Source organism: Mugil cephalus, chromosome 2 (assembly GCF_022458985.1).
Source record: "Mugil cephalus isolate CIBA_MC_2020 chromosome 2, CIBA_Mcephalus_1.1, whole genome shotgun sequence".
NCBI classification, from domain to species: domain Eukaryota; kingdom Metazoa; phylum Chordata; class Actinopteri; order Mugiliformes; family Mugilidae; genus Mugil; species Mugil cephalus.
This window is the reverse complement of record NC_061771.1, coordinates 26,805,388-26,828,131: the sequence shown is the minus strand read 5'-3', so window position 1 is coordinate 26,828,131 and position 22,744 is coordinate 26,805,388. Positions and strand designations below refer to the sequence as shown.

Sequence of the window (22,744 nt, the reverse complement as noted above, 5' to 3'; positions counted from 1 at the left end):
GTCTGCTTATTCAAGAAAGAAAACAAGAAAGTGCAAAACATAACTCCTTCCCTCAACAGTCCTGGGTTCATCAGAAACTGTTGTGTTTCTCTTGTCTGTGGAGTAGACCAGATTCAAACAGTCAACACATTTCCCTCACTTCTTTTTCCAAGTGTATTTTTTGTTACTCCCTTTTGAGGACGTGGTTGAATCCCGGGTGCAGTGGACGTTTTTAAAAGGCGCATATTTGTTTTTGAGTCTCTGTCTCTAGGCAACCGTGACAGCGCCACACGCACAACACAGTACTACCACAACGTAGTATTTCCTGTTTTATTTTGTTCATTATTGTTAGATTTAGTGTATATGTGGGAGACAGACACATGTATTAGACATTTATGAAAATACAGGACGATTCCGTATTTTACTATATGAACTATACGTCATATTTTGATTAATCGAAAATAACAGATATAATACCGTGAGCAGACTAAGTAAATACCACTAAACGAATAAATGAATTCTGCGCGGGAATCCATGGTATTAACCGTAACGTTGACAAATTACGCTCCGAAAACACTGTTATAATGGTGAAAGATTATGCAGAATATGGCTGAAATACGATCAAGTGTAATTTTTAAGACTTACCTGTGAAAGGTAATTCCAATGGATTTGGTTTGGATACCTAAACGGTTAGAACAATTACAAGCAGCACATGTACGAGGCATTTTACCATCTTCCGGTTCCTGAGCAGCTAATGTTAGCAACGGTAATTAGCTCACAGGCGGACACATTGCCATGGAGACGCCGTGTCTCCGTGGCAATGTTAAAAATAAAACAAATTTGTGTATTTGTATATTATCGTCTTGTTTTACAATTCATCTAAGTGTAACTCAACACAATAAATATGAACCAACGACCTTAACAATTTTCTTAATTAAATAAGAATCCTATTAGCTAACCCCAAAAGGACAAATCAGTCATGGATACATCAGAGATTAATATTAATATATTTTATTACCATACTAGTATACACTTCAGCAATTAATACAAAACAAAACAAAAAGAAACGATAGAAAATACTTTGCTGCCTCCTGTTTATGTTGTGAAAGTAGCAGCAATTAATTCCTAATTCTCCTTTGTCCTTCACATAAATGATCGTTCAAGTCTCGTTTTCATGCCAGTTTCAATAATATAAGTTAAATAATATGTGTTCAAGACACTTTCACAGTGACTGGGAGGTTTAACTGTGTATTGTTCAGGCAGTTTATTAACATGTGTGAGGTTGAACGAGAGTATAAATAGATAACAGATGTGTGAAAGTGTGTTGTGGAAAGAAGAAAGGTACAAATACGGGTCCCAGACATAAGGCAGAAGTGGTTCATCACCACCACCATCATCCAAACTACACTGCAGCAAAATGCAGATTTTCTGCTTGTATCACAGATTCGATCATGTGGCATTAGTAAAAACACTATATATTGTCAATTTCTTTGCAATTTGGGAACCAGTGAAAAAGGAACAAGGAGGAGACTTTTATCTCAGACACCGTTGTGAGGTGTCAGTGCGTGGGCTATTCATCTTCAGATTCAGTTAATACCACTTCCTCTTAACATTTCCCCTGTATGTACCAGCTGAAGAAATGAAAACCAGCCTCTCCTTCAACTCACATACAAGGAGTAAACCTAGTAAACCACAGTAATGACGGGTTCAGAGATGCTACATATGTGGCCTTTCAATAGGCTACAGACTCTGTTGTTTCCTGTATTAGTTTTCAGTTCCTGCCATGTTTTGCACATGTGTTGCTGTGAACTCACATATTAGTCTTATTTTATTTATTTTTTGTAAAGATGAAACAAACATTAGAGTCCTGAATCAAGACAAATGGCAGTACTGCTCTTAGAGCCGAGCTCAAACACTCTCCCTCTACTCGTGGTTTTCTCTTGCTGTCAGTTCTCCAGTAGTAGTTTTGCCAGAGATTGGAGGATCTCCCTCTTCTCATACAGGTACATCTGGGTTTCCCACAGCATGTCCACCAGGACCGCGTCGCTCACCTCATCCAGCAGGACCTCCTGAGACAGCTGGGGACTGAGTCTGCACAAAACACAGTTAACACAGTCATGTGTAAAACACTTCACAGTTTGGTTTGTCAACTGCCCTGCCCAGGACAGTAAGGCAAGAAAAAAAAACTGTTACAGTCAACTACAGGACATTAATAGAAGCAGGGTAATGTCTTTATCACTCCTGCCATCAGCGAGACGCTACAGGAGCGTGATATCAAGGACGACAAGACTCACAGTTCGTACCCTCAACAGCTCACACTCTGCCTCATGTGTCCATCGCTCCCACTGACTGTATCCATAGCAGAACTTTACAAACTCTGGTTTTAATGAGGTTAATATAACACATTCCACATGCACTTTGCTTTAATTAGGTATATATCAGAGGTTTGATATTTCTTTTATTGGTTTAGGGTTGTTGGTAGGGGAGAATTCACAGTAAGAATTTCATCGTATCTACTTTGCATATGACAATAAACGTCTTGAATCTTTAGAGGTTCTTCTTTATTTGCCATGAGATTTGCTCAGGCTGCGTTAGAGCTTGAGCCTGAGATGATCCTTCACAGGACAAGTGTGTGAGTCAGCATCCTCCTAGTAAGTATCATTTCCTGATAAGTTCCTCGTAGTGAGAGCATTGACCTAACCAGAGTAAAAAAAAAACTCTGCTGCACTGCCTTCAAATAGTTGCTATATTAAAATGTGCTGGTTGTACTAATGTTGTATTTTGGTAAAAATTACAAATGCACATCAACGTCTGGATTTCCCCAGAACTGAGAAGCTGTTATCACAACAACATCTGAATCAGTTTATAGAAGCTGAACAGGAAGATGAGGATTTATGTCACCTACCTACCTACCCACCCACCTACCTACGTGTTGCATGCTGTGAGTCTGGTCATAACTTTATCTTGTTGACTAACAGGAGGTTCAACTAAAATCAGGCCTTTAACGTGTTAAGTTTCTTCTTTAGGTACAAACTCTCTTAATCTATGCTCTTCAGTTTCACACAGGCACAACTATCGAACATGTACCCTTTTAAATATTCTAATAATAATAATAATAATAATAATGATAATGCGAGCGACAGCAGATAAATACTTGCTCTTTGCAAGCCGGTCGGTATGTTGCAACACATCTTAGAAAAACTACAACATCAAAGAACATCTGTGTGGAAAAAAAAGGGGGATGAGGTCAACTTTAATCAGATAAAGACATGAGAACAACAGAAGATGTAGCTAAAAGGAGAACTAATAGTCAGCTGACCTGTGGTAGATGGTGTCGATCATTTCACACCAGGCTCTGGCCCGGTCCACTGCACAACCGTCAGAGTCTGTACACTGTCCGGGAAGAAGTTTTCACAATTATAACAACTACGTAGAAACTGTCTAATTATAACACACATATATATATAAAGAACTGTTGTACTCACACAGTCCACCAGCATTTTGCCCAGCTCCTTTGCTCCTACAAAGCTCTTGGCCAGTTCCAGAGGGTTGGAGGGTCGGAAAACATCCACGGAGCTCACCACCACCTGAGGAGGTTTACCTGGAGACATATGTTGTGACGCTTACTACCAAGCGTAGCCTAAAATATGCTATAGAAATGTACAAACTTAATTCCTCAAGGTCAGTTTCCAAACATCAATTCACAACGATAATTAATGACATGTAAAATACACATTTAATGATGAAATTACCCATAAGGACAAAATATATTAAATAATGAATATACTCTGCAGAGGACTTAAGTTGTGTAGTCAGTCCTTCAGTGTGTGCCATGATGCATTGTGTTCACACAACTTAAATGCATTTTGTTCACACTTGAACTTAAAAGCTGCTCACTCCTGATCAGATCACACAGGATGCAGTTTAACAGCAGGTGTTAACTGGTTGGGACACAATTACCTGTACCAAGGGAGACCACTATTCCCAACTTCTTGATGTCCTTCTCATGGCCCTGAGAGACAGAAAGAGATAAATAAACAACCCAATAAAACATGAACGACTTACCTGTTAGTATTAGAGTTACAAATTCACTGAGCACTTCATTTAAGACCAAGAGAGGAATAAAAATAAAACTGATAAATGTAATCTCCTACCTCTGCTTTTAAGGCCTTGTTGTACTGATGGATTTCTGACATGGCATCTAGAGTCGGGTTGTTGGCCAGCAGCCCGCCGTCCAGGAAGCGCCCCATTGGTCGGAAGTAGGTAGGAGCCGCACCGCTGGAGCGTGCAGCTCTCCACACCAGTTGTTCTGATGAAAACGAATGAGTCAAAAAATCAAAAAAATAACACTCACAAACCAAATACATGTTAAAATGTGCTAAAGAATATTCTCTCCAACAAAACCTTGACCAAATATGATCACCCTGTCTCAGGATGTTTGCTGAGTTCGTCACTCTAATGTAATTTAAGAAGCTTTTTGTCAAAGTCAGCAAATGTTTTCTCAAAGCCTACAAAGCTTGGACTAATCCAAACAACACTACTTCTCATCATCCTCATGTAAACTCTGCAGCAGCAGCAACAATACCACCAATCCTCTAAACCTCTACTTTGCTAATATTGATTAAGTTACTTGCTGTGTTGTGTACCTGAACCTGGAGGACCGATTGTCTAGTAGTCTTCCTTCTAAGGAATCACCTCTTTTAAATTTTTAAGACATTTTCAATATATTTATACTATAGTTTATGAATCAAGATGAAAGTCTTTCGGTATACGATCATAATGCTTCAGGGTATTGTTATTTAGCTCAGCTAACGGGCTGAGAATGAATGGATGGATGGATGAATCCAACTTTTGGTTTAAGAGCACACAATCAGATGTTTAACACTTTATAAACCAACGCCAATCACAGAAGATACTACGATAAATTTAAGAGTAGGGATGGGCACCTAAACCTAACCCTTCCAAGTGGTTCAGCTCATCAGTACTTTTCGCGCCAAATCTTTACATCCCAGTCCAGACGGTGGTGGGAATGCTCCTAAAAGTTATTTGCCAACCGCCATAAAACGAAAGAAGAAGAAGAATCTTTAAGCAGGTCATTCACATCATTCACATCACGTGACGACAAAGAAGACACGATGGCGGAGAGACAGAAACGGTGGAAAGTGTAGCATCGCCACCAACAGGATCAAACATTTGTGGGGATCCAGTGACCACTTTCCTATTGATTTCCTTATCCCTTGTTTAGAAACTCAATGAAATTGCCGTTGTTTACACAAAACCACAAATGCCCACTTTTTCTAAGGCAAGTGATAAAGAATTGGATCGATAAGCAGATAATGCTCAACCCTAGACAGCGCACAATCAGATGCTTTATAAACCAACCTTAAACCAAGGACAGAAGAGACTGAGATAAATTCAAGAGTATTTCATACTGTCTGAAGACTGTGACAAACCAAACCGGCAGTCGTCCACTTTCCAAACTCCATCCGACGGTCTGTTCTGTTTTTACTCTGGTTTGTGTCGCAGCATTGGCACCAGTGGAACTCCTTGCATCTACTTTTCAGATGATTCGACATGTTGAATATTAAGGAATGAGTCGGTCGGAGAAATCACTCTGAGCTTGTAGAACCAGCACATGAGAAGAAAAACTGACTTATGTTAGTCATATAAGTGTCTAGTCAATAACCAACCCGAGTTGTGCTTGTTTCTGATGGTTTACACCCATCAATGCTCCATCAATGTTCCTATTTGAACCCAAACTAACCATTTATCCTTTAGAACTGAACAAGCTACTTGGATGAAAACTCTATAAGTCACAATTAAAGAAGAAACTGTAGAGACCTGATCAGTTTAAGAGAGACTAGCTCCTATAGCTCCTAGCCTCCCAGTGCTGCATTCTTTGTGTTGTTTTCAAGTCACAGGTGATGTTTATTTAATGTTGACTTGGTGTGTGCGTACCTTAAAGGTCTTGCAGATACCTACACACACATGCACATACGTCCACACACCTTCATCTGTCACCTTCCTACGCTTTCTTGGCGGCTCCTCTGTGTATCCTACTATCAACACATCCTCATCCTCCCATCCTGCAACAACAACACGGCTGGCGCTCAAACAACAAAACACAACTTCATGAATGTGATGACACACGAACGCAGTGCTTTGTGACACCACCCAGGACCTTCCTCCTCATGTTTCTCGTGCGTCTTACTTGTGGTGTAATCAGTGTACTCCACTATCCCCACAGTACCACATTTCAGGACTAGAGCCAACTAGCCCAACAAACACTATTTTCTAAGCACCTTGTGGGACGGTGAGAGGCTGGAAGGTGGCGGTGGTGGCGTAGGGGGGCTCTCTGTGGATGGATGGAGGGTTGTAGTTCCTGAAGATGTGAAGCTCGCCTGGATGCCTGTCCGCCAAAACACTGGTCACCATCACCCTGTACAGAGAAAGAGAAATGAAATAAATAGGAGCAGGACTACTTCATGTGGACACTCCCAATCCTCCAAGAGGCTTTCCCTCTTCACACCATCAGCTAACAGTGACCTGGGGTACTGGACGTCTGCCATCTTGGTGTTTTCTCCAAATTCTTTCTTCAGAAAGTCCTCCAGCGGTGCCGACTCATAGGGTCTGGACCCCTTGAACACCTGCTCCTTCATCCTGAAGTACAGGCAGCGCAGGTACTCCATGGACTTACCTGCATGTGCCAGAAATGTACAAATTGTTGTCTGTGATTCCACGCAGTAAAAAGCTCTAAGAAACGTAAAAGGAAACAGATACCCACCGTGGATTATAGCGAGGGCCAGGATGCCCCCCGTGCTCGTGCCGGCGACCCAGTCGAAGAGCTCTCTGGTGGGTTTTCCTGCTTCCCTCTCCAGAGCGATCAACATCTGGATCAGCACCAGGCCTTTAATGCCTCCACCGTCTAGGCAAAGCAGTTTGTCCATCCTGGAGGACAGAGGACAACGTATATGCTCACATCTAACACTGAGTTCACACAACAGGCAAAACAACAAATTTTCAGTAAACGTTAATGAAACGGACTACATTTGGAACAAAAAGTCCTGCATGGTAGGCACGGTCATAAAAACTCAGAAATACACAGAGGAAACTCAACTCAACTGTTTGTCCCTTGGTTAGGGACAACGAGAAAGATGGGACTACATACACTGATCAGGAATAACATTATGACCACCTTCATAATATTGTGTAGGTCTCTCAAAAACAGTTGGCTCATCAGAGAAAGGACATGGACCTTCTGAGGGTGTCCTGTGGTGCCTGGTAACAGGATGTTGTTAGTGGGGGCCTTTGAGTCCTATGGGTTGAGGGGAGGGGCCTCTGTGGATCATCTAACAGATACTTGATCAGTTTGGGATGTAGTGAATTTGGAGGCCAGGCCAACACCTTGTGCTGTTCTTCATGTTTTTTTTTTTTAAGTTACTCCTAAACTGTTTTTGGCTGCATCCTGCTGCTCACATCAGTGAGTCTCATTGCTATGGGGGGTGGGGGTACCTGGTCTGGTCTAGGTGGGTGCTACATGTCTAAGTAACATCCACATGAATGAATGCCAGGTCCACAAGTTTCCCAGTGGAACACTGACTTCTCACAAGATGGTCAATGTCATTCACTTCTCCTGTCAGTGGTTTTAATGTTGTGGCTGATCGGTGTATATATACACTTACATGGGCTCAGGGGTTGAAGGAGAAACCAATCATACAAACAAAGGGAAACACCAAGGTAGAGGCTTACAAAATAAAAAGAGGAAACAGAAGGAACAAACATCTTTTTTTTCACTACAGTTCAACAATTGACCCTTTGTTGGTTTTGGGTTTGGTCTGATGACCAACAAGTGTGTTGCTGTGTTAGACAAACAAGACACTGTTTGTCTAACAGAGAAACACAGGAAGGTCAGGACTTGACAAGGGGGAAGGACCCTTCTGGTTGGGGGTCAGAAGTTTTTGTAATTTAACTGTATCCATAATATTTTCAACAGCAGACGGTGTAATGTTTCTCTGAGGACGCTCCTGTTTTATAATAAAACTCATACTCACTTCCTTTTGTCCATTTTGTGGCCATCTAATTCACATATGCCTTTGCTCATTGCTCCCATCGCAGCCCCAACGTACATGATGTCTTCAAAGCCTGTGGGTCAATTACAACAGCGTTTGATACAGGAGCAACACATGGAATCAAATTCATGGATAATGGGAAGGAGAGGGAAGGTACACGGGTACATGCTTCCACTGTTTCCATATCATTACAGTGGCACTACAGCCATTTTCAGAACTTTTATTTTGGGGCGAGTCCATAACAATAAAATGAAATGTTGCTGGTTTCATGGATTATGATCTATAGCTATGATCTTGACGAGTTATAAACTGTATTAAAGCGAGACACAGTTTTTTCACACAGTGTTTTGGTACAAAGTGGTTTCCAATAAAAATATACATGATTTTGCATTGTAAAACTTTAAAACTTCAAAATCTCCACTCCAGTAGCTCTTACACATACCAAACTTCCCAGATTTATTCCTAACTACATTCTGCAGGTATTTACGGAGAGGATTTTTCATACGCCATCCAGATCCTGATTTATAGAACATTTTACGCCAAAAAACATGACCAAAAATGACTATCCTTTGACTGTTGACAGTATTTTGTGATTTATGAAGTGATAAAAAGAGATATCCAAAATCCTCTCTGTACATACCTGGATATCTAATACATTAACTAAACGAAACAAGAATTTTGAATCTCACTTTAGCCATTATATAGATCTCTGTTCTGGAAATGCATGCAAATTAGCGCATATTTAAGTGGATACATCCTCATTTGCATATTTAAATATAAATTCAGAGAAAACTTGTAATGCAAAAAAAATCTTTGTATTTATGTAAGTAACTAACTGGAGAAGTTTCATGGTGATATCTGTTAGTTTAAAACGTGACCCTATTCACCTGTAGTGTCTCGCCTTATATTATATTAATATAATTCAATATAATATATTATATTATATTAAACTGCACCTACAGAAAGAGAAATCTATAAAAGACACATCTTTAAAAGTAAAATGTTGGAGTATAATAAGAAAGTTGTCATAACATCTTCAGGATTTACATAATCTAATAAAAAAAGGAATTTATATGGAAAACTGGAAAATAAAAACAACTCCTTCCATCTGAGGGGGAGGCAGGGGTGAGGGTCGATGGTGTTACCTATGCCTTGAGGCCTGGCCGTGTTGGAGATGGGAGGAGGGCTGCCAGGGGAGGGAGGGAGGCAACGCTGGACTCCTACACTACACAGCATGTCCAGCAGTATCTTTCTATTGGGACCTTTCATGTTAACACACACACACACACACACACACACACAGGCAGGCAAACACACATGTTAGACATGCACACACAGCAGAGAGAGAGAGAGAGAGAATAAAGAAGGAGAGAGAGGAAAGAGGAAGAGAGAAAGCAGGAACATAAGCTGCTGTTAGAGGTTATCATGCATTTTCGAAATCAGTAAATAATAAAATCAATTTGCGAGTATTTCTCCGTCTCTCCACCCACCAATTAATGATCTACACTTCTACTGAGTAAATAACAAATATTCTGTCTTTCTATCTGTCTCTGAAGTTTAAAAATATTTATCGATGTGTGTCTTGTTCCACTCATCAGTCTGATTTGGTTTCCACTTCTTCAAAGATCAATGAAATCAAAAATGTCGGCACCAATTCTCTTTAAATTCTCCTCTCACGATTTAGTTTATTGACTGAAAACATTTCAACAGAATAAATGAAATTTATGCCAATTAAGGCCGAGAGTCCCCAGACACTGATCGCCATTTATATGACCCATGGACTTTTGACATTTAGTTGTCTTTTTTAGTTGAATTTTTATTTCAAACACTCAGAAGGAAAGAAATGCATCAAATGCATATACAATTGAAAAGAAACAAAAGACAGAAAACTAAAAATACTAATATTAATACTACGTAACTTAAAATACTAGTAATGTTGGAAAAGCAGTGAAGGGAAGCACCACGCTTATCAAGCCCCACCCCTTGTCAGTATTACTATGTCACCATTCAAAGTTTTCTCCCAGCTCTGCTAAATAACAATGATAATAATAATAGAAATAACAACATTTTAAAATGTTGTTATTTGCTTACACAGTTCTTTCTTTGTTTGAGGTCTTACATTATTCTTTCCACCTGTCCCCAGAGAAGGAATTTATTTCCTCTTTAAATTATTTTATTTATTAGATTTTCTGCTGCACGTCGCTCAGTTCTGAACAGTTTTCACAGTGCGTCATCAACTCGTCATAATTCCCGAAGTTGCCATGTTGGAGGAACTCAGCAGGGTAAGTAAAGTGCCAGGAGATCATGGAAAATGGTGAATTATTGCCCTGTTTTTGGTTGTACCAACTGTGAAAAACAGGGGGCGGTGTTTCGCTCAGTGGGTAGAGCATCCTCCCCATGTGTTGAGGCTACAGCCCTCGTCGCAGGCGGCCCCCGGCGCACCGAGCGGCCTTTCCTGCACGTTATTCCCAACGTCGAAACCTAAAAAATCGAGCTAAACCACGATCTTCCTAAACTCTCTAGTGTAACGATAATAATATAATTCACTAAACCACATCAGACTTTATCAGAAGGACGACCCCCGAGTGGGTGCCATCTGTTGGAGTGACAGGTCAACAAAGATCAAAAATCAAAAATTACAAATATATACTTCAGTCTGTGTGCTTTGTTTCCAAATGGTTTGGTTTGGTTTGGTTGCTGAGTGGCTCCAACATGGCAACTTCCAGATGTGTGACGCGCTGATGACGTGCTGTGAAAACTGTAACTGTGGACAAAACTGAGCCCATTCAGCTCCAGATGAGCAGTTACAGACGACCCCTCGGTCAAAAGTCGCACTAATTCCAGAGAACTGGCAAGCTGGTACAGTTAGGACGACCCCTCGGTCAAAAGTCGCACTAATTCCAGAGAACTGGGCAAAGAAAACTGGTAAATTAGGTTGGTCTTGTTTCTACTGTTCAATTAAATGCAGGGGGTTTAGTGTCGGAGACAACTGAACTGTTTCCCCTGATCATTCACAGAGGACTTAAAATAAGAGCTTCTAACGCCTACACGCCTTCCATGTTGAGTTAAATGTGAACCCTAAATATAGTCTGTTCAAATTAAGGACGTTACAGGAGACATTTTTCATTTTATTTGTTCTAATTATAAGTAGTATATTCGTTGCCATATAAACGGTAAGTGTTGATTTCTTATTAAAAGATGTAATACAAGTCCAAGTCTGACTCACTGTAGCATCGCCCTCTACTGTTGACGTGGTGTACAAGTGTGAGCAGACGATGAAAAGGAATTAATTAGTTACTTTTTTTGTTCAACGGCCTAATTTTGAGAGTTTTTGTTTATATTTTTCCATATGTGGGTCCTGTGAGGATGAGTTAAATCTACTCTTCTCCTACACCGTATGCAAACTTTCCAACCATGCTGCTCCACAGTAGTCACATAACAACGTACGAGTACTGTTAAGCAAGGTTTAAAACAAGATCAGTTTAGTTCATGATTTTCAAAACCACTAATAACTAATCATTTTCATGCAGGTCTTTTCCATCTATATTAGACTTCATGCTTTATAAGAGACCACATGACCAAACGGGTTTGTTAGGTCAGACTCGCTAACCCAGACTCATCCAAGAAACCGATCGAAGCTGTATCTTCCACCTTTTCTCCGTCTCTTACCTTTGCTGGTGCGTGCAGCAATGAGTCCGGGTGTTTCTCCGAGGTCGTTGTGGATCTCCACATCAGCCCCGAACACGATCAGAGCTTTGATTAGTTCCATGTGGTCCATCTATTGAACACCGACAAGACAAATTACTTCACTTTTGTAACCGTGGTCCATGTGTGACGCAACTTGAGATTTTACAACTCTTCTAATCTTTTCCTTTTCTCTCTCTTTCTGTGGTAAAGTCAAACAACACTGAACCTGGAAGATAAGATTCTCAGTATTTGTCATGCACACACACACACACACCTTCATAGCTAGGTGCAGGGCTGTGTTGCCATCCTGGCCCTTCATGTTAGCGTTAGCCCCGTGGGTGAGCAGCACCATGGCCGCCTCGAAGCGGCCCTTCTTGGTCAGAATGTGGAGGGCGCTCTCTCCGGTCTTACTGAGGTAGTTCACCGCACAGTCGTGCTCCAGCAGCAGACGACACATCTGGTGCAGGCACAGAACCAGGTGACATGATGCTAATCCGTCTAATGCTAACACCTCCAATCACTAGCAAGGAGCTGAGACACAGTGTAAGTTTAAATGTTTTACAGGAGTGTTTTCTCAGACAGGTGTAACATCTATTTACATTTCATCAAAGCAGAAACCTTGCCTTTTTGCCGATATACACTACCACAGTGGAAAACTGTAATTTGAACAGCTCATTATCGATTTCTAACCACTAAATGCAGTAATGTCGATACGTCTAACCTCAGCGGTTTTGGCCCAGTGGAGAGGCGTCCCCCCGTACAAGGAGTCCTCAGCCTGGAGCTGGCCTGGATCTGCTTTGAGGATCTCCTCAACGCAGCTGAAGGAAAACAAACAGATAAAACCCATTTACTGTATATCTTAATATGTTTTAGTACGGCCTTCAGCACGCTTCACCATTTTAGTTTTTTAGCACAAGAACAAGAGGTTTGATTTTCTCAAAAACACTGTTCTTAATCTTAAACACATTCGTATTAGATTTGACTTACATTCATTGTACTGTACATTTCAAATACTCACAGTCTACAGGAGTAATCAAAAATAACTCATAAATCTGGAGACATACTGTAGTTTTTTTTTTTTGCCAGATTTTACCTGTTATTCCCAGTTGGCCAAAGTCTGCACTAGTACTGATACTGAACAGACTCTGGTTCCATAGTCGGAAGATGGCGCCGCCCGTACCCCCGGGGAAAAAAAGGGCAGTTTGGCCAATGCAAGGAAGTGGGGACGTGCTGTACATATTTATATACAGTCTATAGGTTTGACAAATCATGCAGTCTGTGATCAGGCTCAGTTGTTAAGAGTCTGGTCCACAGTCTTTTCAAAATCTGTAAAGACTTTGTGAATTTCTGTAGCGTCTCCCCAGCTTTAGCCGTATCGTCGTCACCCTTTCTCCCACTCACCCCTTCTCGCTGTATTTCATGGCGCTGTGGATGGGGTAGCCTGCACCACCGACGACGCCACACTTGGCCCCACCCCCGAGCAGGGCTTTGACGGACTCCACGCGGCCCAAGCGACACGCCACGTGGAGCGGCGTCTCCCCGTTGCTGTTCAGCTCATTCACCCCCGAGCACAACCGGGAGCACAGGGCCTGGACGAGGGAGGAAATGTGGGAAGCATGGACAAACAAACATGGTGGAGGGTTAATCATGTTTTTAAAGGTCAGTTCAATTTAACTGTGGCAGATTCATATTAAAAAAAAAATTTAACTGGCAAAACACAAGTTAATTTTTATGAGGAAGTTGTCTTGGTAACTGTGTTTATCAGTCCATCTAAACAAGACACCATTTTTGGTAACTGAACAAGAAGGAGCAGCCACAGTGAGCTATTAGATGAAGAGCTGCACCAAAAAACTTCTTTTTTCTGTCTGCACCCTTAAAAAAACGACCAACATGGCAATATATTTGGAAACTTTCTTTTATATGACAAGAGCACTTGGCGAGGGAGAAGAATAACCCATGGAGTTGGTGAAATTGTTTCCAGAGGGAGATGAGTCACATGGACACTGCTGCCACAATTCATTGCACAGCTGCTTACGTAAACCCGTGGACACGAACCAGAATTGAACCTTCCCTCCCGCTGAGTCTCACCTGGATGATGATGGGAGAGTCCTGCTTGGAGGCGTAGTGCATCGGTGTTTCGCCGTTGCGGTCTTTGATGTCAGTGCGAGCCTGGCTTTCCTCCAGCAGCTCCTTCACGCACGCCACGTCGCCTCGCTCGCACGCCACGTGCAGCGGCGTCTGGCCTGAAGCATCCCGAGCATTGATCTGACTGCAACAGGAATGAGACACGAGTTTTACCAGGATTCCTTCCTTCTGGGTTTCGAATCATGTCAGTGTGAAATTTGTCTTGCAGAGCTTTCGGTTTCTTTGTCTGTTTGTTTTGTCGTTATTAAGGTGTGGTGATGCAGACCAAAAAGTCGTTCTGGTTTTACCACTGAAGCATCAAGAATCTCAGTTCTAACAACAAAGGCCTTTTAATTCAGATTTAATTTAGTTTTAAATGAAACTTTCATAAAACTCATAAAACAACTTTATAGATGTGGAAACTGTGACTTTTAGCTTTAACAAAAATGAAACATCCTCCGAGGTAGATTGAATGTCTCCGATAGCTTTTGTCAAGATGGTTATCATACAGAACTAATAGAAATGAAAACTATGCTGCACAGAAAACAAGAAAACAAGAGAAAACTTACACAATTTTGAATGACAATAATGTGAAATGACGTGAAGTTAATGGGATGAAAGCTTCAAGTTTCCGGTCAGTGTTTCGATGGCCTGTTTATTTGAGTCCATTAGAAACTGTCAACAGTGTTTGTTGCATTACATCCATTTAGCTGGAGCGCTTTTAGTGGCTGCTTCATAGAAGAGGCTCATAAATTATAACCCTTCACTCAGCAGCGTATTAAAGGAGTAGGATTCAGCTGATCCATTAGAAGACGTAGAATGTGCCATCCCCACATATGTTTTCTTTGATGATTAATGGCCGGTAACTATGAATGGTATGTTTTATCTGAATGAGACCTTCACATCTTTAAGAGTGAGTGCTATTCCACAAAATAAAAGATGGAAGGACCCTCTGTGACATCACCCATAGGTGTCCTGAGGAGCTTTATTTCTGAGGTGGAGCCTGAGCAGAGATAATGTACGAGGGTAACTCCTAATGGTGCATTCACATTAGCAGTGAGAGAGCAACAAGCTACAATACACTTAAGACAGAAGACACAACAACGCGTCAACCAAGCTTGTTTTGTTGCATCACCTGTTGCTGTTACAGTATAGTACTCCCACCTGTCACTCAAAGTGGGCAAACCATTAAGATATATACTGTAAATGAGTAAGTTGCATAAATATTCACCCCTTGAACCAGGCTGTGAATACATCTATCTCTGTCGTTAAGTTATACATTGCAACACAGAGGCCTATTGACTTTTGGAGCCAAATTTAAAGTATCGGCTTAAGTTTTCAGCCCCAGAGGTTGACGGTTGGTTTCCTGCACGACTGGAAAGGGAAGAAGCAATTCAGTTGCAACCTGCAGTCTGACCACTTGATGTCGCTAAACCGCACACACACGGGTCCTTTAATGAACTTTTTTCCACATTTAGTTGGAAATTTAGTTGTCCTCTAAAGACAGAACAGTTGACATATTAATGTGAATTAAATATTTTGGGATTTTGTAGAGTGAGAGCAATAAATATGAAGATGGAGTGACCTCTGACATGGAGTATTAATGACTTAAGAAATAATCACTGATTCACTGAGACTTTATTGTCTTGTCAGAACCAACCCTGAATAAAACCCAACGTGTCCCACTCACCTCTGTACATAGTTATGTTTGAGACACTCCCTCAAGCCTGTGTCTACAGCTATGTGGGCAGAGCTCCAGTCTGGGTGGCTGCGGATGCAGTCCACGATCGGCTGCACGGTCTCGGCCTTCAGAGGCATTGTCTCATAGAAGGGTCGAAGTTTGAGGGCATACTGCGGGAACCAGTTCATAGCATCATTCTCTGACGCCACTTGAAACAGCCTGCAGACAGACCAACAGTTGCAAAATCCAATTTCACAACAACTGCATGAGGAAAATCAGAACTACTGCCAAAGAACTCTAGGAATGTGGAAATACTAGCGCCGCACGACAGATTAGATTGTAATAACAGGAAGAATAATAGGATAGTTCCAAGAAACACTGGACCTAGAATGTCTTGGAACTGGATTGCATGTTTTTGCTTTTGACGTGACTTCTTAGCTTTTTCTTACTGTACACAAAACAAATTTGCGTTCAGTTTCCCATTTTGTTTCCTGATTCTAATCAACTTTTAGAGCATTTGCTGAGATATGAAGATGTTTGCAAGAAAGAGCAGGTCTTCAAAGTAGCTCTATGTAAAGTAGCACAGCTATTTTATTCTATTAGTAACTTCTGATACATTCAGATTTCAGCTTTAAATCCTGTTTCCGTTTTTCCTCAAACTTGCTCGAGAGCTATAGCCGAATAAATTAAGAGTGGTTCATACAGATTAAACGTATTTAATTTAGTTAAGATAATTTTTTTTGGTTTCGTGGAGTAGATCAAATGTGATAAAGTGTAAGACGATAAAAGGAGGAAAGCGATCTGTGAAGAGACACAGAATATCAACATGTGCGTCTGAAGAATACTAACATCAGCCGACCTCTTCCAGCCTGGACCAGCGGCTGTATCGCGCTGTCAATACTGACCTCAGAGTCATCGCCGGCGTCTCGGGGCACATGAGCAGACAGTCCCACGACTGGCTGTTTTTGTACAGGATCATGCGTCCGTCTTCCTGCAGCAGGGTCTTGCCTCCCCCTCCATAGTCGGACAGCGGCACATCTCGGACCCGGTAAGGGTTGGTGAAGAGGGTCGACACGGAGGAGACTGTGTCCAGCAGCCGGCCCAGGAACTGCATTATTACCTGAACGACACCAGAGGTCAGTGAAGTGGAGTCCGGCGAGTGTGAACTCGTGCAGGAGGAGTGTTCAGCTCCCGGTCTCTCTCTGCTCTTATTCAGCTTGTCAACATTAATGAATGATTTACACCCCAGGCCGGGGTGTAACCACCTAAGAACAAGTGTACAATAACCCACGTGGGTGCTGGCCGTCTCTAATTTATGGCCAGATGAGAGGAACAAATGACAGATAATAACATAAAAGGTTTAAATAATTAATGAAAACAACATAGAAACAAGGAGGTTACAATCTCTCAATCTCTCGCTCAATGGTTGTTCCTGAAATAAGAACATGATTGGGAAGGAAAGTTTTTAGGTTGGATCTGTGAAACCTCATACCTGTGACTGAATTTAAAGCTCTGACAAAAACAATAGAGTCCAGGCTTTCTGCATGCAAGTGTTTTAATTAAGCATGTTCTTTATCAGTAAGTCATTTAATTTGTTGTTTGCTTCTATCCTCTAGTTCTGTGTTCTTGGCCAGGCCTCCCTTGTAAAAGACATCCCCCGATCACAGTGGGTCTAACCTCATTAAATAAAGGTTAAATAAATTAAAATAAAATAAAAACAGTGCTACTGTGTTGTTGTTGTCACCAGCCAGTGCAGCTGTCAACCCTCCAGCTAGCTGTCACAGTCTAATACCGTCTTCTAGCTACAAAAACCGACCACGAACAAGTCTGTTTCTCGTTTTAAACGATGAACAAGAGTCTTCATTCAATGCTGTTCACGAGTTTCAAGTTATCCACGATGAGTTTGACTCGATGCCAACGCTGGAAGCGGCGCACTGTCACAGCGAAACATCCCTTTTAAGGCGTGTTTAATTTCAAAATATAAGGATCCCAAATCATTCTGGACACGAATACCGCAGCTATCTACCTGTCAACTGCAGCTAATCGTATTACTTGGTAAATAAAAGCAGCTGACCGCTCTCTCTCTTACCTGCTAGCTGCTGCTCTCTTGTCTTCTGACTTCTGACAGCGTCACGGAGACCAACATGGCTGCAAATCTTGAATGACGGGAGCTGAGCCAATCAGAGCTCGGGAACCAGGCGGAGAGGGCGGGGCTTAAGGCGTGCCAAAGCGCTTTGCAAGTGAGTGACTACAGTACGGATAGCGACTCACGATCACACGCATAAAAACGTACACTGTGGCACATGTAGAACATCGTTCGTTCAGACTGTGTATACAAATGAACACATGCAGAGTGGGGGCTTGTCTGTCAACGAGGGACCTTTGTGGGACATAGGGTTCCAGGTTCCTCAGGGTTTTTTTTTTCTAGGCCAAGGACCAACAAACTGATGAGATATTAAGTAGAGACCCCCTACTTATTATATGTGTTCTATATTAAACTCGGCCTAGTGCTATTTATAAATATGCATTATAATCCTTGTTTTGCATTAATATTAAGCTATTCAATACACAGGTTCAAATATTCTTTTTTCTTTCTTTTTTTTTTTTTTTTTTGCAACAGTAGGGTGGCCGTGCAGTTGCCGTAAACATAAACATACCTGACAGAGTCAATGTGTGATATGTGACCTCTGATTGGCTGAGCAGCGATAGGATGTGGCCTACTGTGTACAGGAAGCTTAGATTGACAGGTGGCACACATTGACTGTATGGTGGCACCATAGACATCAATACGTATTAATGTTTATGTGTGGCACACTGTGTGAATTGGTGACTGTAGGGACACCTCCCATCTCACTGAATGAGTGAAGCACTCACCGAAATATAACGTCTTCTGCCTCCTTTATTAAAATATACTGGATTTATGTTAACGTGTGTTTCGAGAAATTTAAATTTGTGGGGGAAAATATACATATATGCATGAAACTGTCTAATCAACCAAAGATATTGTGACCTCCCTGCAGTACCTCCGCGGTGGGACCCGCTGTCGACAAATTATGGATTAGATTCAAATTTATTGTCAGTTTACATGTGTATGTACAGAGCAACAAAATGCAGTATACCATCTAACCAAGGTCAATGCCAATTAAAGCAAGTTACAGAAACAAAATTCAAAAATTCACAGATACCACATTCGTCCCATAAACACCTCGGCCTCCTTCGCCCTTTCTGTTTCTGTTCCTCCGTCCCTAGCTGCTCATTAACGAGCTTAATTGATAAGGGAGTAAGTGAATGTTTGCGGAGGGAAACCCTATACTTTCTTCCAGCAAACCCTCCAGTCACCCCGGAGAAGTGCAATAAGAAGTAAGTGCATGTAGCATAAACAGGGTGGTATATGAGGTACAGATTGTTTTTATAGCATATGGACAATATTTAACAATATTTAGCAATCAATCAGACTTTATTGTGTATGTATAGCACGTTTCATACAAAATTTAGCATAATACACAACAATCCCACCTGCTAAACTGAAAAAGTAGGTCTGGAGTTTACAGTTGGAAGCGTATGTACAGGTGAGACAATATATATAGATGAGTGAGCAAAGTTTACACAGTGACTGACTGAGGTACTATGAACATATTATACAGGTGGATTTGTGCGTTAAATGTAAGGAGACTATAAACAGGAAATATAACATAATTTACAATAAAGGAAATAATGGCAGAATGATAAATTAGACGATACGAAACACAGATGAAGTGAGCATTAAATGAATAATAAGCAGTAGCTACCTAATGTTACTAAATGGTGTAACAGTCTGTGTTCAGCCAGTGGAGGGGTAGACACGTTTTCGTCACAGTGGAAAGTCCCATCAGTGAAGACACAAGATGTTTGGACAGGTCAATTTTAGGTCAGTTCAACAACTTGAGAGGAACAGAAGGAAATAGCAGCAGTTCTCTGCGAAGTGAAATTAAAACCTGCGTGTTTTTACTGGAAGTTTACTCAAGATGAACAAAAAAAGAGAAACCACAACTAGTTCATGATAAAGTTGTCAGAAATCAGGACTAGTCCATGAAAATTATCCTAAATATTAACAGATCACTGGCATAAGCTTTGGGGTTTTAAACTATTAAGAAATCGGGCTTAAACTGTTACTGTTTTATTTTCCATTACTTTTCCGACTGTCTACTTTTCTGTTGTTTCCTAACACATCAAATTAAAAAGCTGCCGGTTCATCACGATTCATGAGTGGCATTTGTGTACAAGGCCTGAGGGAAAACGCTCTCACATAAATCCACTGATGTAAAATATCCAATCATTGCTTCTTAAAGCTAGCAGGAGTAGACATGTTACGAGAACGTCTAGTACAAATCTCCCCAAGAAGAGTCCAAGGGCAGCAAATGCAGCCTGCATCTGTTACCTTAACTGAAAGACATATTTTTATCGTAACAGTGATTCCATTTCAAATCAAAATAAATATAAATGTTTCACTGTTTGGCTATTTTTATTTTCACAATTAGTGGCATCATTCACTACTTACCTAAAATGAATCATTGCTCTCTCTGCTTTTAAACATTCACTGAAGCATGTACATCAATAATCGTCCCAGAGTGTGAACCTGAAGATCAGGGCTGCCATGTCTTTCATGCTTCTCAATGCAGTTCAATTCAGTTTTATTGATATAGCACCAATAACAATACAAATCGACGCTTTACAAAAACCGGCCTGCAACCTCCAGATAAGATAGTGAGAAAAGAAGAGCGGGAGAAACAAGATAAACAAACTTCTGTCATTGATACATATATGAAGCTGAAGGAAACACGTAGGATCTAATACGTAATTTGCGGAAAAAAGGAAAGATGTCTTATAAAAACAGTTTAATGGGAACTGTTGAGTTCCTCTCCACAATTTTTAAGACTGCATTCACAAGTGATTTAATGATGTGGAGCTTCTGCTTTTACAGGCTTAATTGGCCAAGCAATTATATATAGCAGTAATTGAATTAAATATATAGATAAAGTGAAAAAAAAAATGAAATAAAATAAGGAAGACCTCCAACATGAAAGATAAAACATGTGGTTGCCTGTTTCCCTCTAAACATGACCATAATAGTATCAGTTCACGAATTATTGTGCATTGATTTTGACGTTGGCTATGTTCAACCACACAAACAACTTGCAGGTTTGAGGTCAGGAAAACGATCTGGCTCTTTCTTATCATGGTGAAACTAGCAGATATGTGTTTGGGGTTAAAGAGCAGTCATGATTAAATTAAATGACAGGGGAGGAACAGTGTTCTGGTCAAATGAAATCAACACATCAATACGCACTTCAATCAAGTCACCAGAGCACATTATTACATACATGTGCCTCAAACAGGACTCCATTACTTCATTTCTTATTTCAGTGTATCACCAGTGGAGTCTATCTCGTCTGTTCCCCTTTCATTCTTGTTGTCTCTCATTGTTTTTTCTTTCACTGCACTTCATGTCGTCTCCTCTCCAAGCCTTTGTATTGTTGTGTGTAAATACAGTCACTCTACAGTTCATTAGGTACGCCAGCGAACACTAATGCATTCTGATATAATAACAGTCCTGCGCTACATTTTAGCTTAATGGAAGTTATAGTATTGAGAAGCTTTTCTCTACTCTCACTGCTCCAACTCACTAACTTCCCCAACACCACCGCACACATGCACAACGCACTCCCACACAATTAAACTCCCAAACACTGCACAAGCCACTTTCAGCAGAGATGGACACTTGCACAACTATTTGTACAGTTCTTATATATATATTTATATTTCACACTACGTGCATATGTGGCAATTTGAACTCCTCAGCACTGTCATCCCATTCTAGCAATAATAATGCTCAATCTGTATATATAAGTAATGGTGTTCACTCCTGTTGAATGTTTTCTACAGTCGTATCTATCAATAGCATTGAATAGGCAGCTTTTGCACTCACAGCCATCCGGTGTAGTTGTATAAATAGCACTGAGCATTCACTGTATAGGTTAAAGTTCCACTTGTGGACTGTGACAGGTTGAAAACTTTGGGCACAAAGGCAGGATTAGGTTTTAGTAAAACCTTGGAATCCCCCATCAGAAATTGCATACATGACGGATTAACCGACAGTGCATGGATATCACTAACGTGTTTGGCAGACGCCAGTGCCACCATTTTAAATGATAGCACTTTCAACTCCACTAGCATCAACGGCTCAAACGGTGGATGAGAGAGAAAATCAAGTACCATGGACAGGTCCCAAGTGACCGTCAGGTCTGTTGATACCGGCCGGAGGCGTCGCGCTCCTTTCATGAATTGACAAACGAGAGGATGCTGACCAACTGGTTTGTCCCCAATGCCTATGTGGCACGCCATTATAGCAACCAAGTACACTTTGACAGTGAAGAATGATAGTCCCTTATCCAGTAGATCAAGAAAGTAAGAATAATGGAGACGGGACTTTGGAACGCCTCAATTCCCACTTTTACGCACCATTGCTTGAACGCTCGCCACTTGTCATCATATGCAAAACGTGTGGAGGAAGCCCTGGCGCTCTGGATGGTTGCAATAACACTCTGCGAGAGACCTGCGATAGACAGGTTTATCCTCTCACGGGCCAGGCCCATAAGGCCATGCGCTCTGGACGCGGATGGAAAGTAACTTTTCTCGCCTGGACCGTTCCCATGGTAACGCCCGAAGTGAGAAAGGCCGTACGTCTCCAAGGGTGCAGCACTACAACGCCTGTCGTTGAGACCAAAACCCGGCGATGGCCGTGGCGCATAGGATCCAAGCCCAGTGACGCCACCCAACGGCCTCATGTTCAAACGACCCACTGAAATAACTGCTAGAGCTGATGCCATCAGTCCCAGCAGTCGGAGGCACGTTCTGAATTTTAGCAGCGCCCCCCTGTGAAAAAGTTCCAGACAAGCCTGAAACGCTTTGAACGTGCTTTGAACTCGACTGCATCTAGAAACAGTCGTATGAATGTGATGGTTTGAGTTGGAACAACTTCGCTTCTTCTTGGCTCCCGCGGTGGCTGTCGGGGTGGCTTGGTCCCCGTGCCTCACAGTGGGAGCAAAAGGTTTCTTTCCTCACGCACCCTTGAACTCCACCGGCTTGTCGTGGCCTCGGCCGGCCGTCCGTCTCCTCGCAAGGTCTCTGCCAAACAGACCTTTGGGGTCCACAGGCACGTCGAGGA

General features: G+C 41.5%; 1 protein-coding gene across 2 annotated transcripts; it reads right to left on the bottom strand.

Annotated features, from left to right (window-relative positions):
• Positions 1–974: 974 nt before the first annotated feature.
• pla2g6 (phospholipase A2, group VI (cytosolic, calcium-independent)) lies at positions 975–16,754 on the bottom strand. 2 transcript variants are annotated; one of them, XM_047578054.1, is made up of 18 exons: positions 16,446–16,754; positions 15,550–15,759; positions 13,824–14,004; positions 13,137–13,324; positions 12,457–12,553; positions 12,010–12,192; positions 11,718–11,826; positions 9,194–9,310; positions 8,031–8,121; positions 6,764–6,927; positions 6,526–6,676; positions 6,282–6,418; positions 5,988–6,065; positions 4,134–4,288; positions 3,940–3,991; positions 3,465–3,580; positions 3,299–3,372; positions 975–2,070 (listed from the first exon to the last, which is right to left on the bottom strand). In XM_047578054.1, the coding sequence occupies exons 1-18, from the start codon at positions 16,652–16,654 to the stop codon at positions 1,926–1,928; spliced, it is 2,457 nt and encodes an 818-aa protein (XP_047434010.1). In that variant the 5' UTR covers positions 16,655–16,754; the 3' UTR covers positions 975–1,925. The 2 variants fall into 2 exon arrangements, with proteins under 2 accessions (XP_047434010.1, XP_047434011.1); XM_047578055.1 differs by lacking the exon at positions 5,988–6,065.
• Positions 16,755–22,744: the final 5,990 nt, after the last annotated feature.

Coding starts and splice junctions, on each gene's coding strand:
- pla2g6 (XM_047578054.1), bottom strand. CDS start 16,654: ATGCAGTTCCTGGGCCGGCTGCTGGACACAGTCTCCTCCGTGTCGACC. Junction 12,554..13,136: donor ATGAAATACAGCGAGAAGGG/GTGAGTGGGAGA, acceptor GTTTTCCTTCAG/CTGCGTTGAGGAGATCCTCA. Junction 6,419..6,525: donor GCAGACGTCCAGTACCCCAG/GTCACTGTTAGC, acceptor TTCTCTGTACAG/GGTGATGGTGACCAGTGTTT.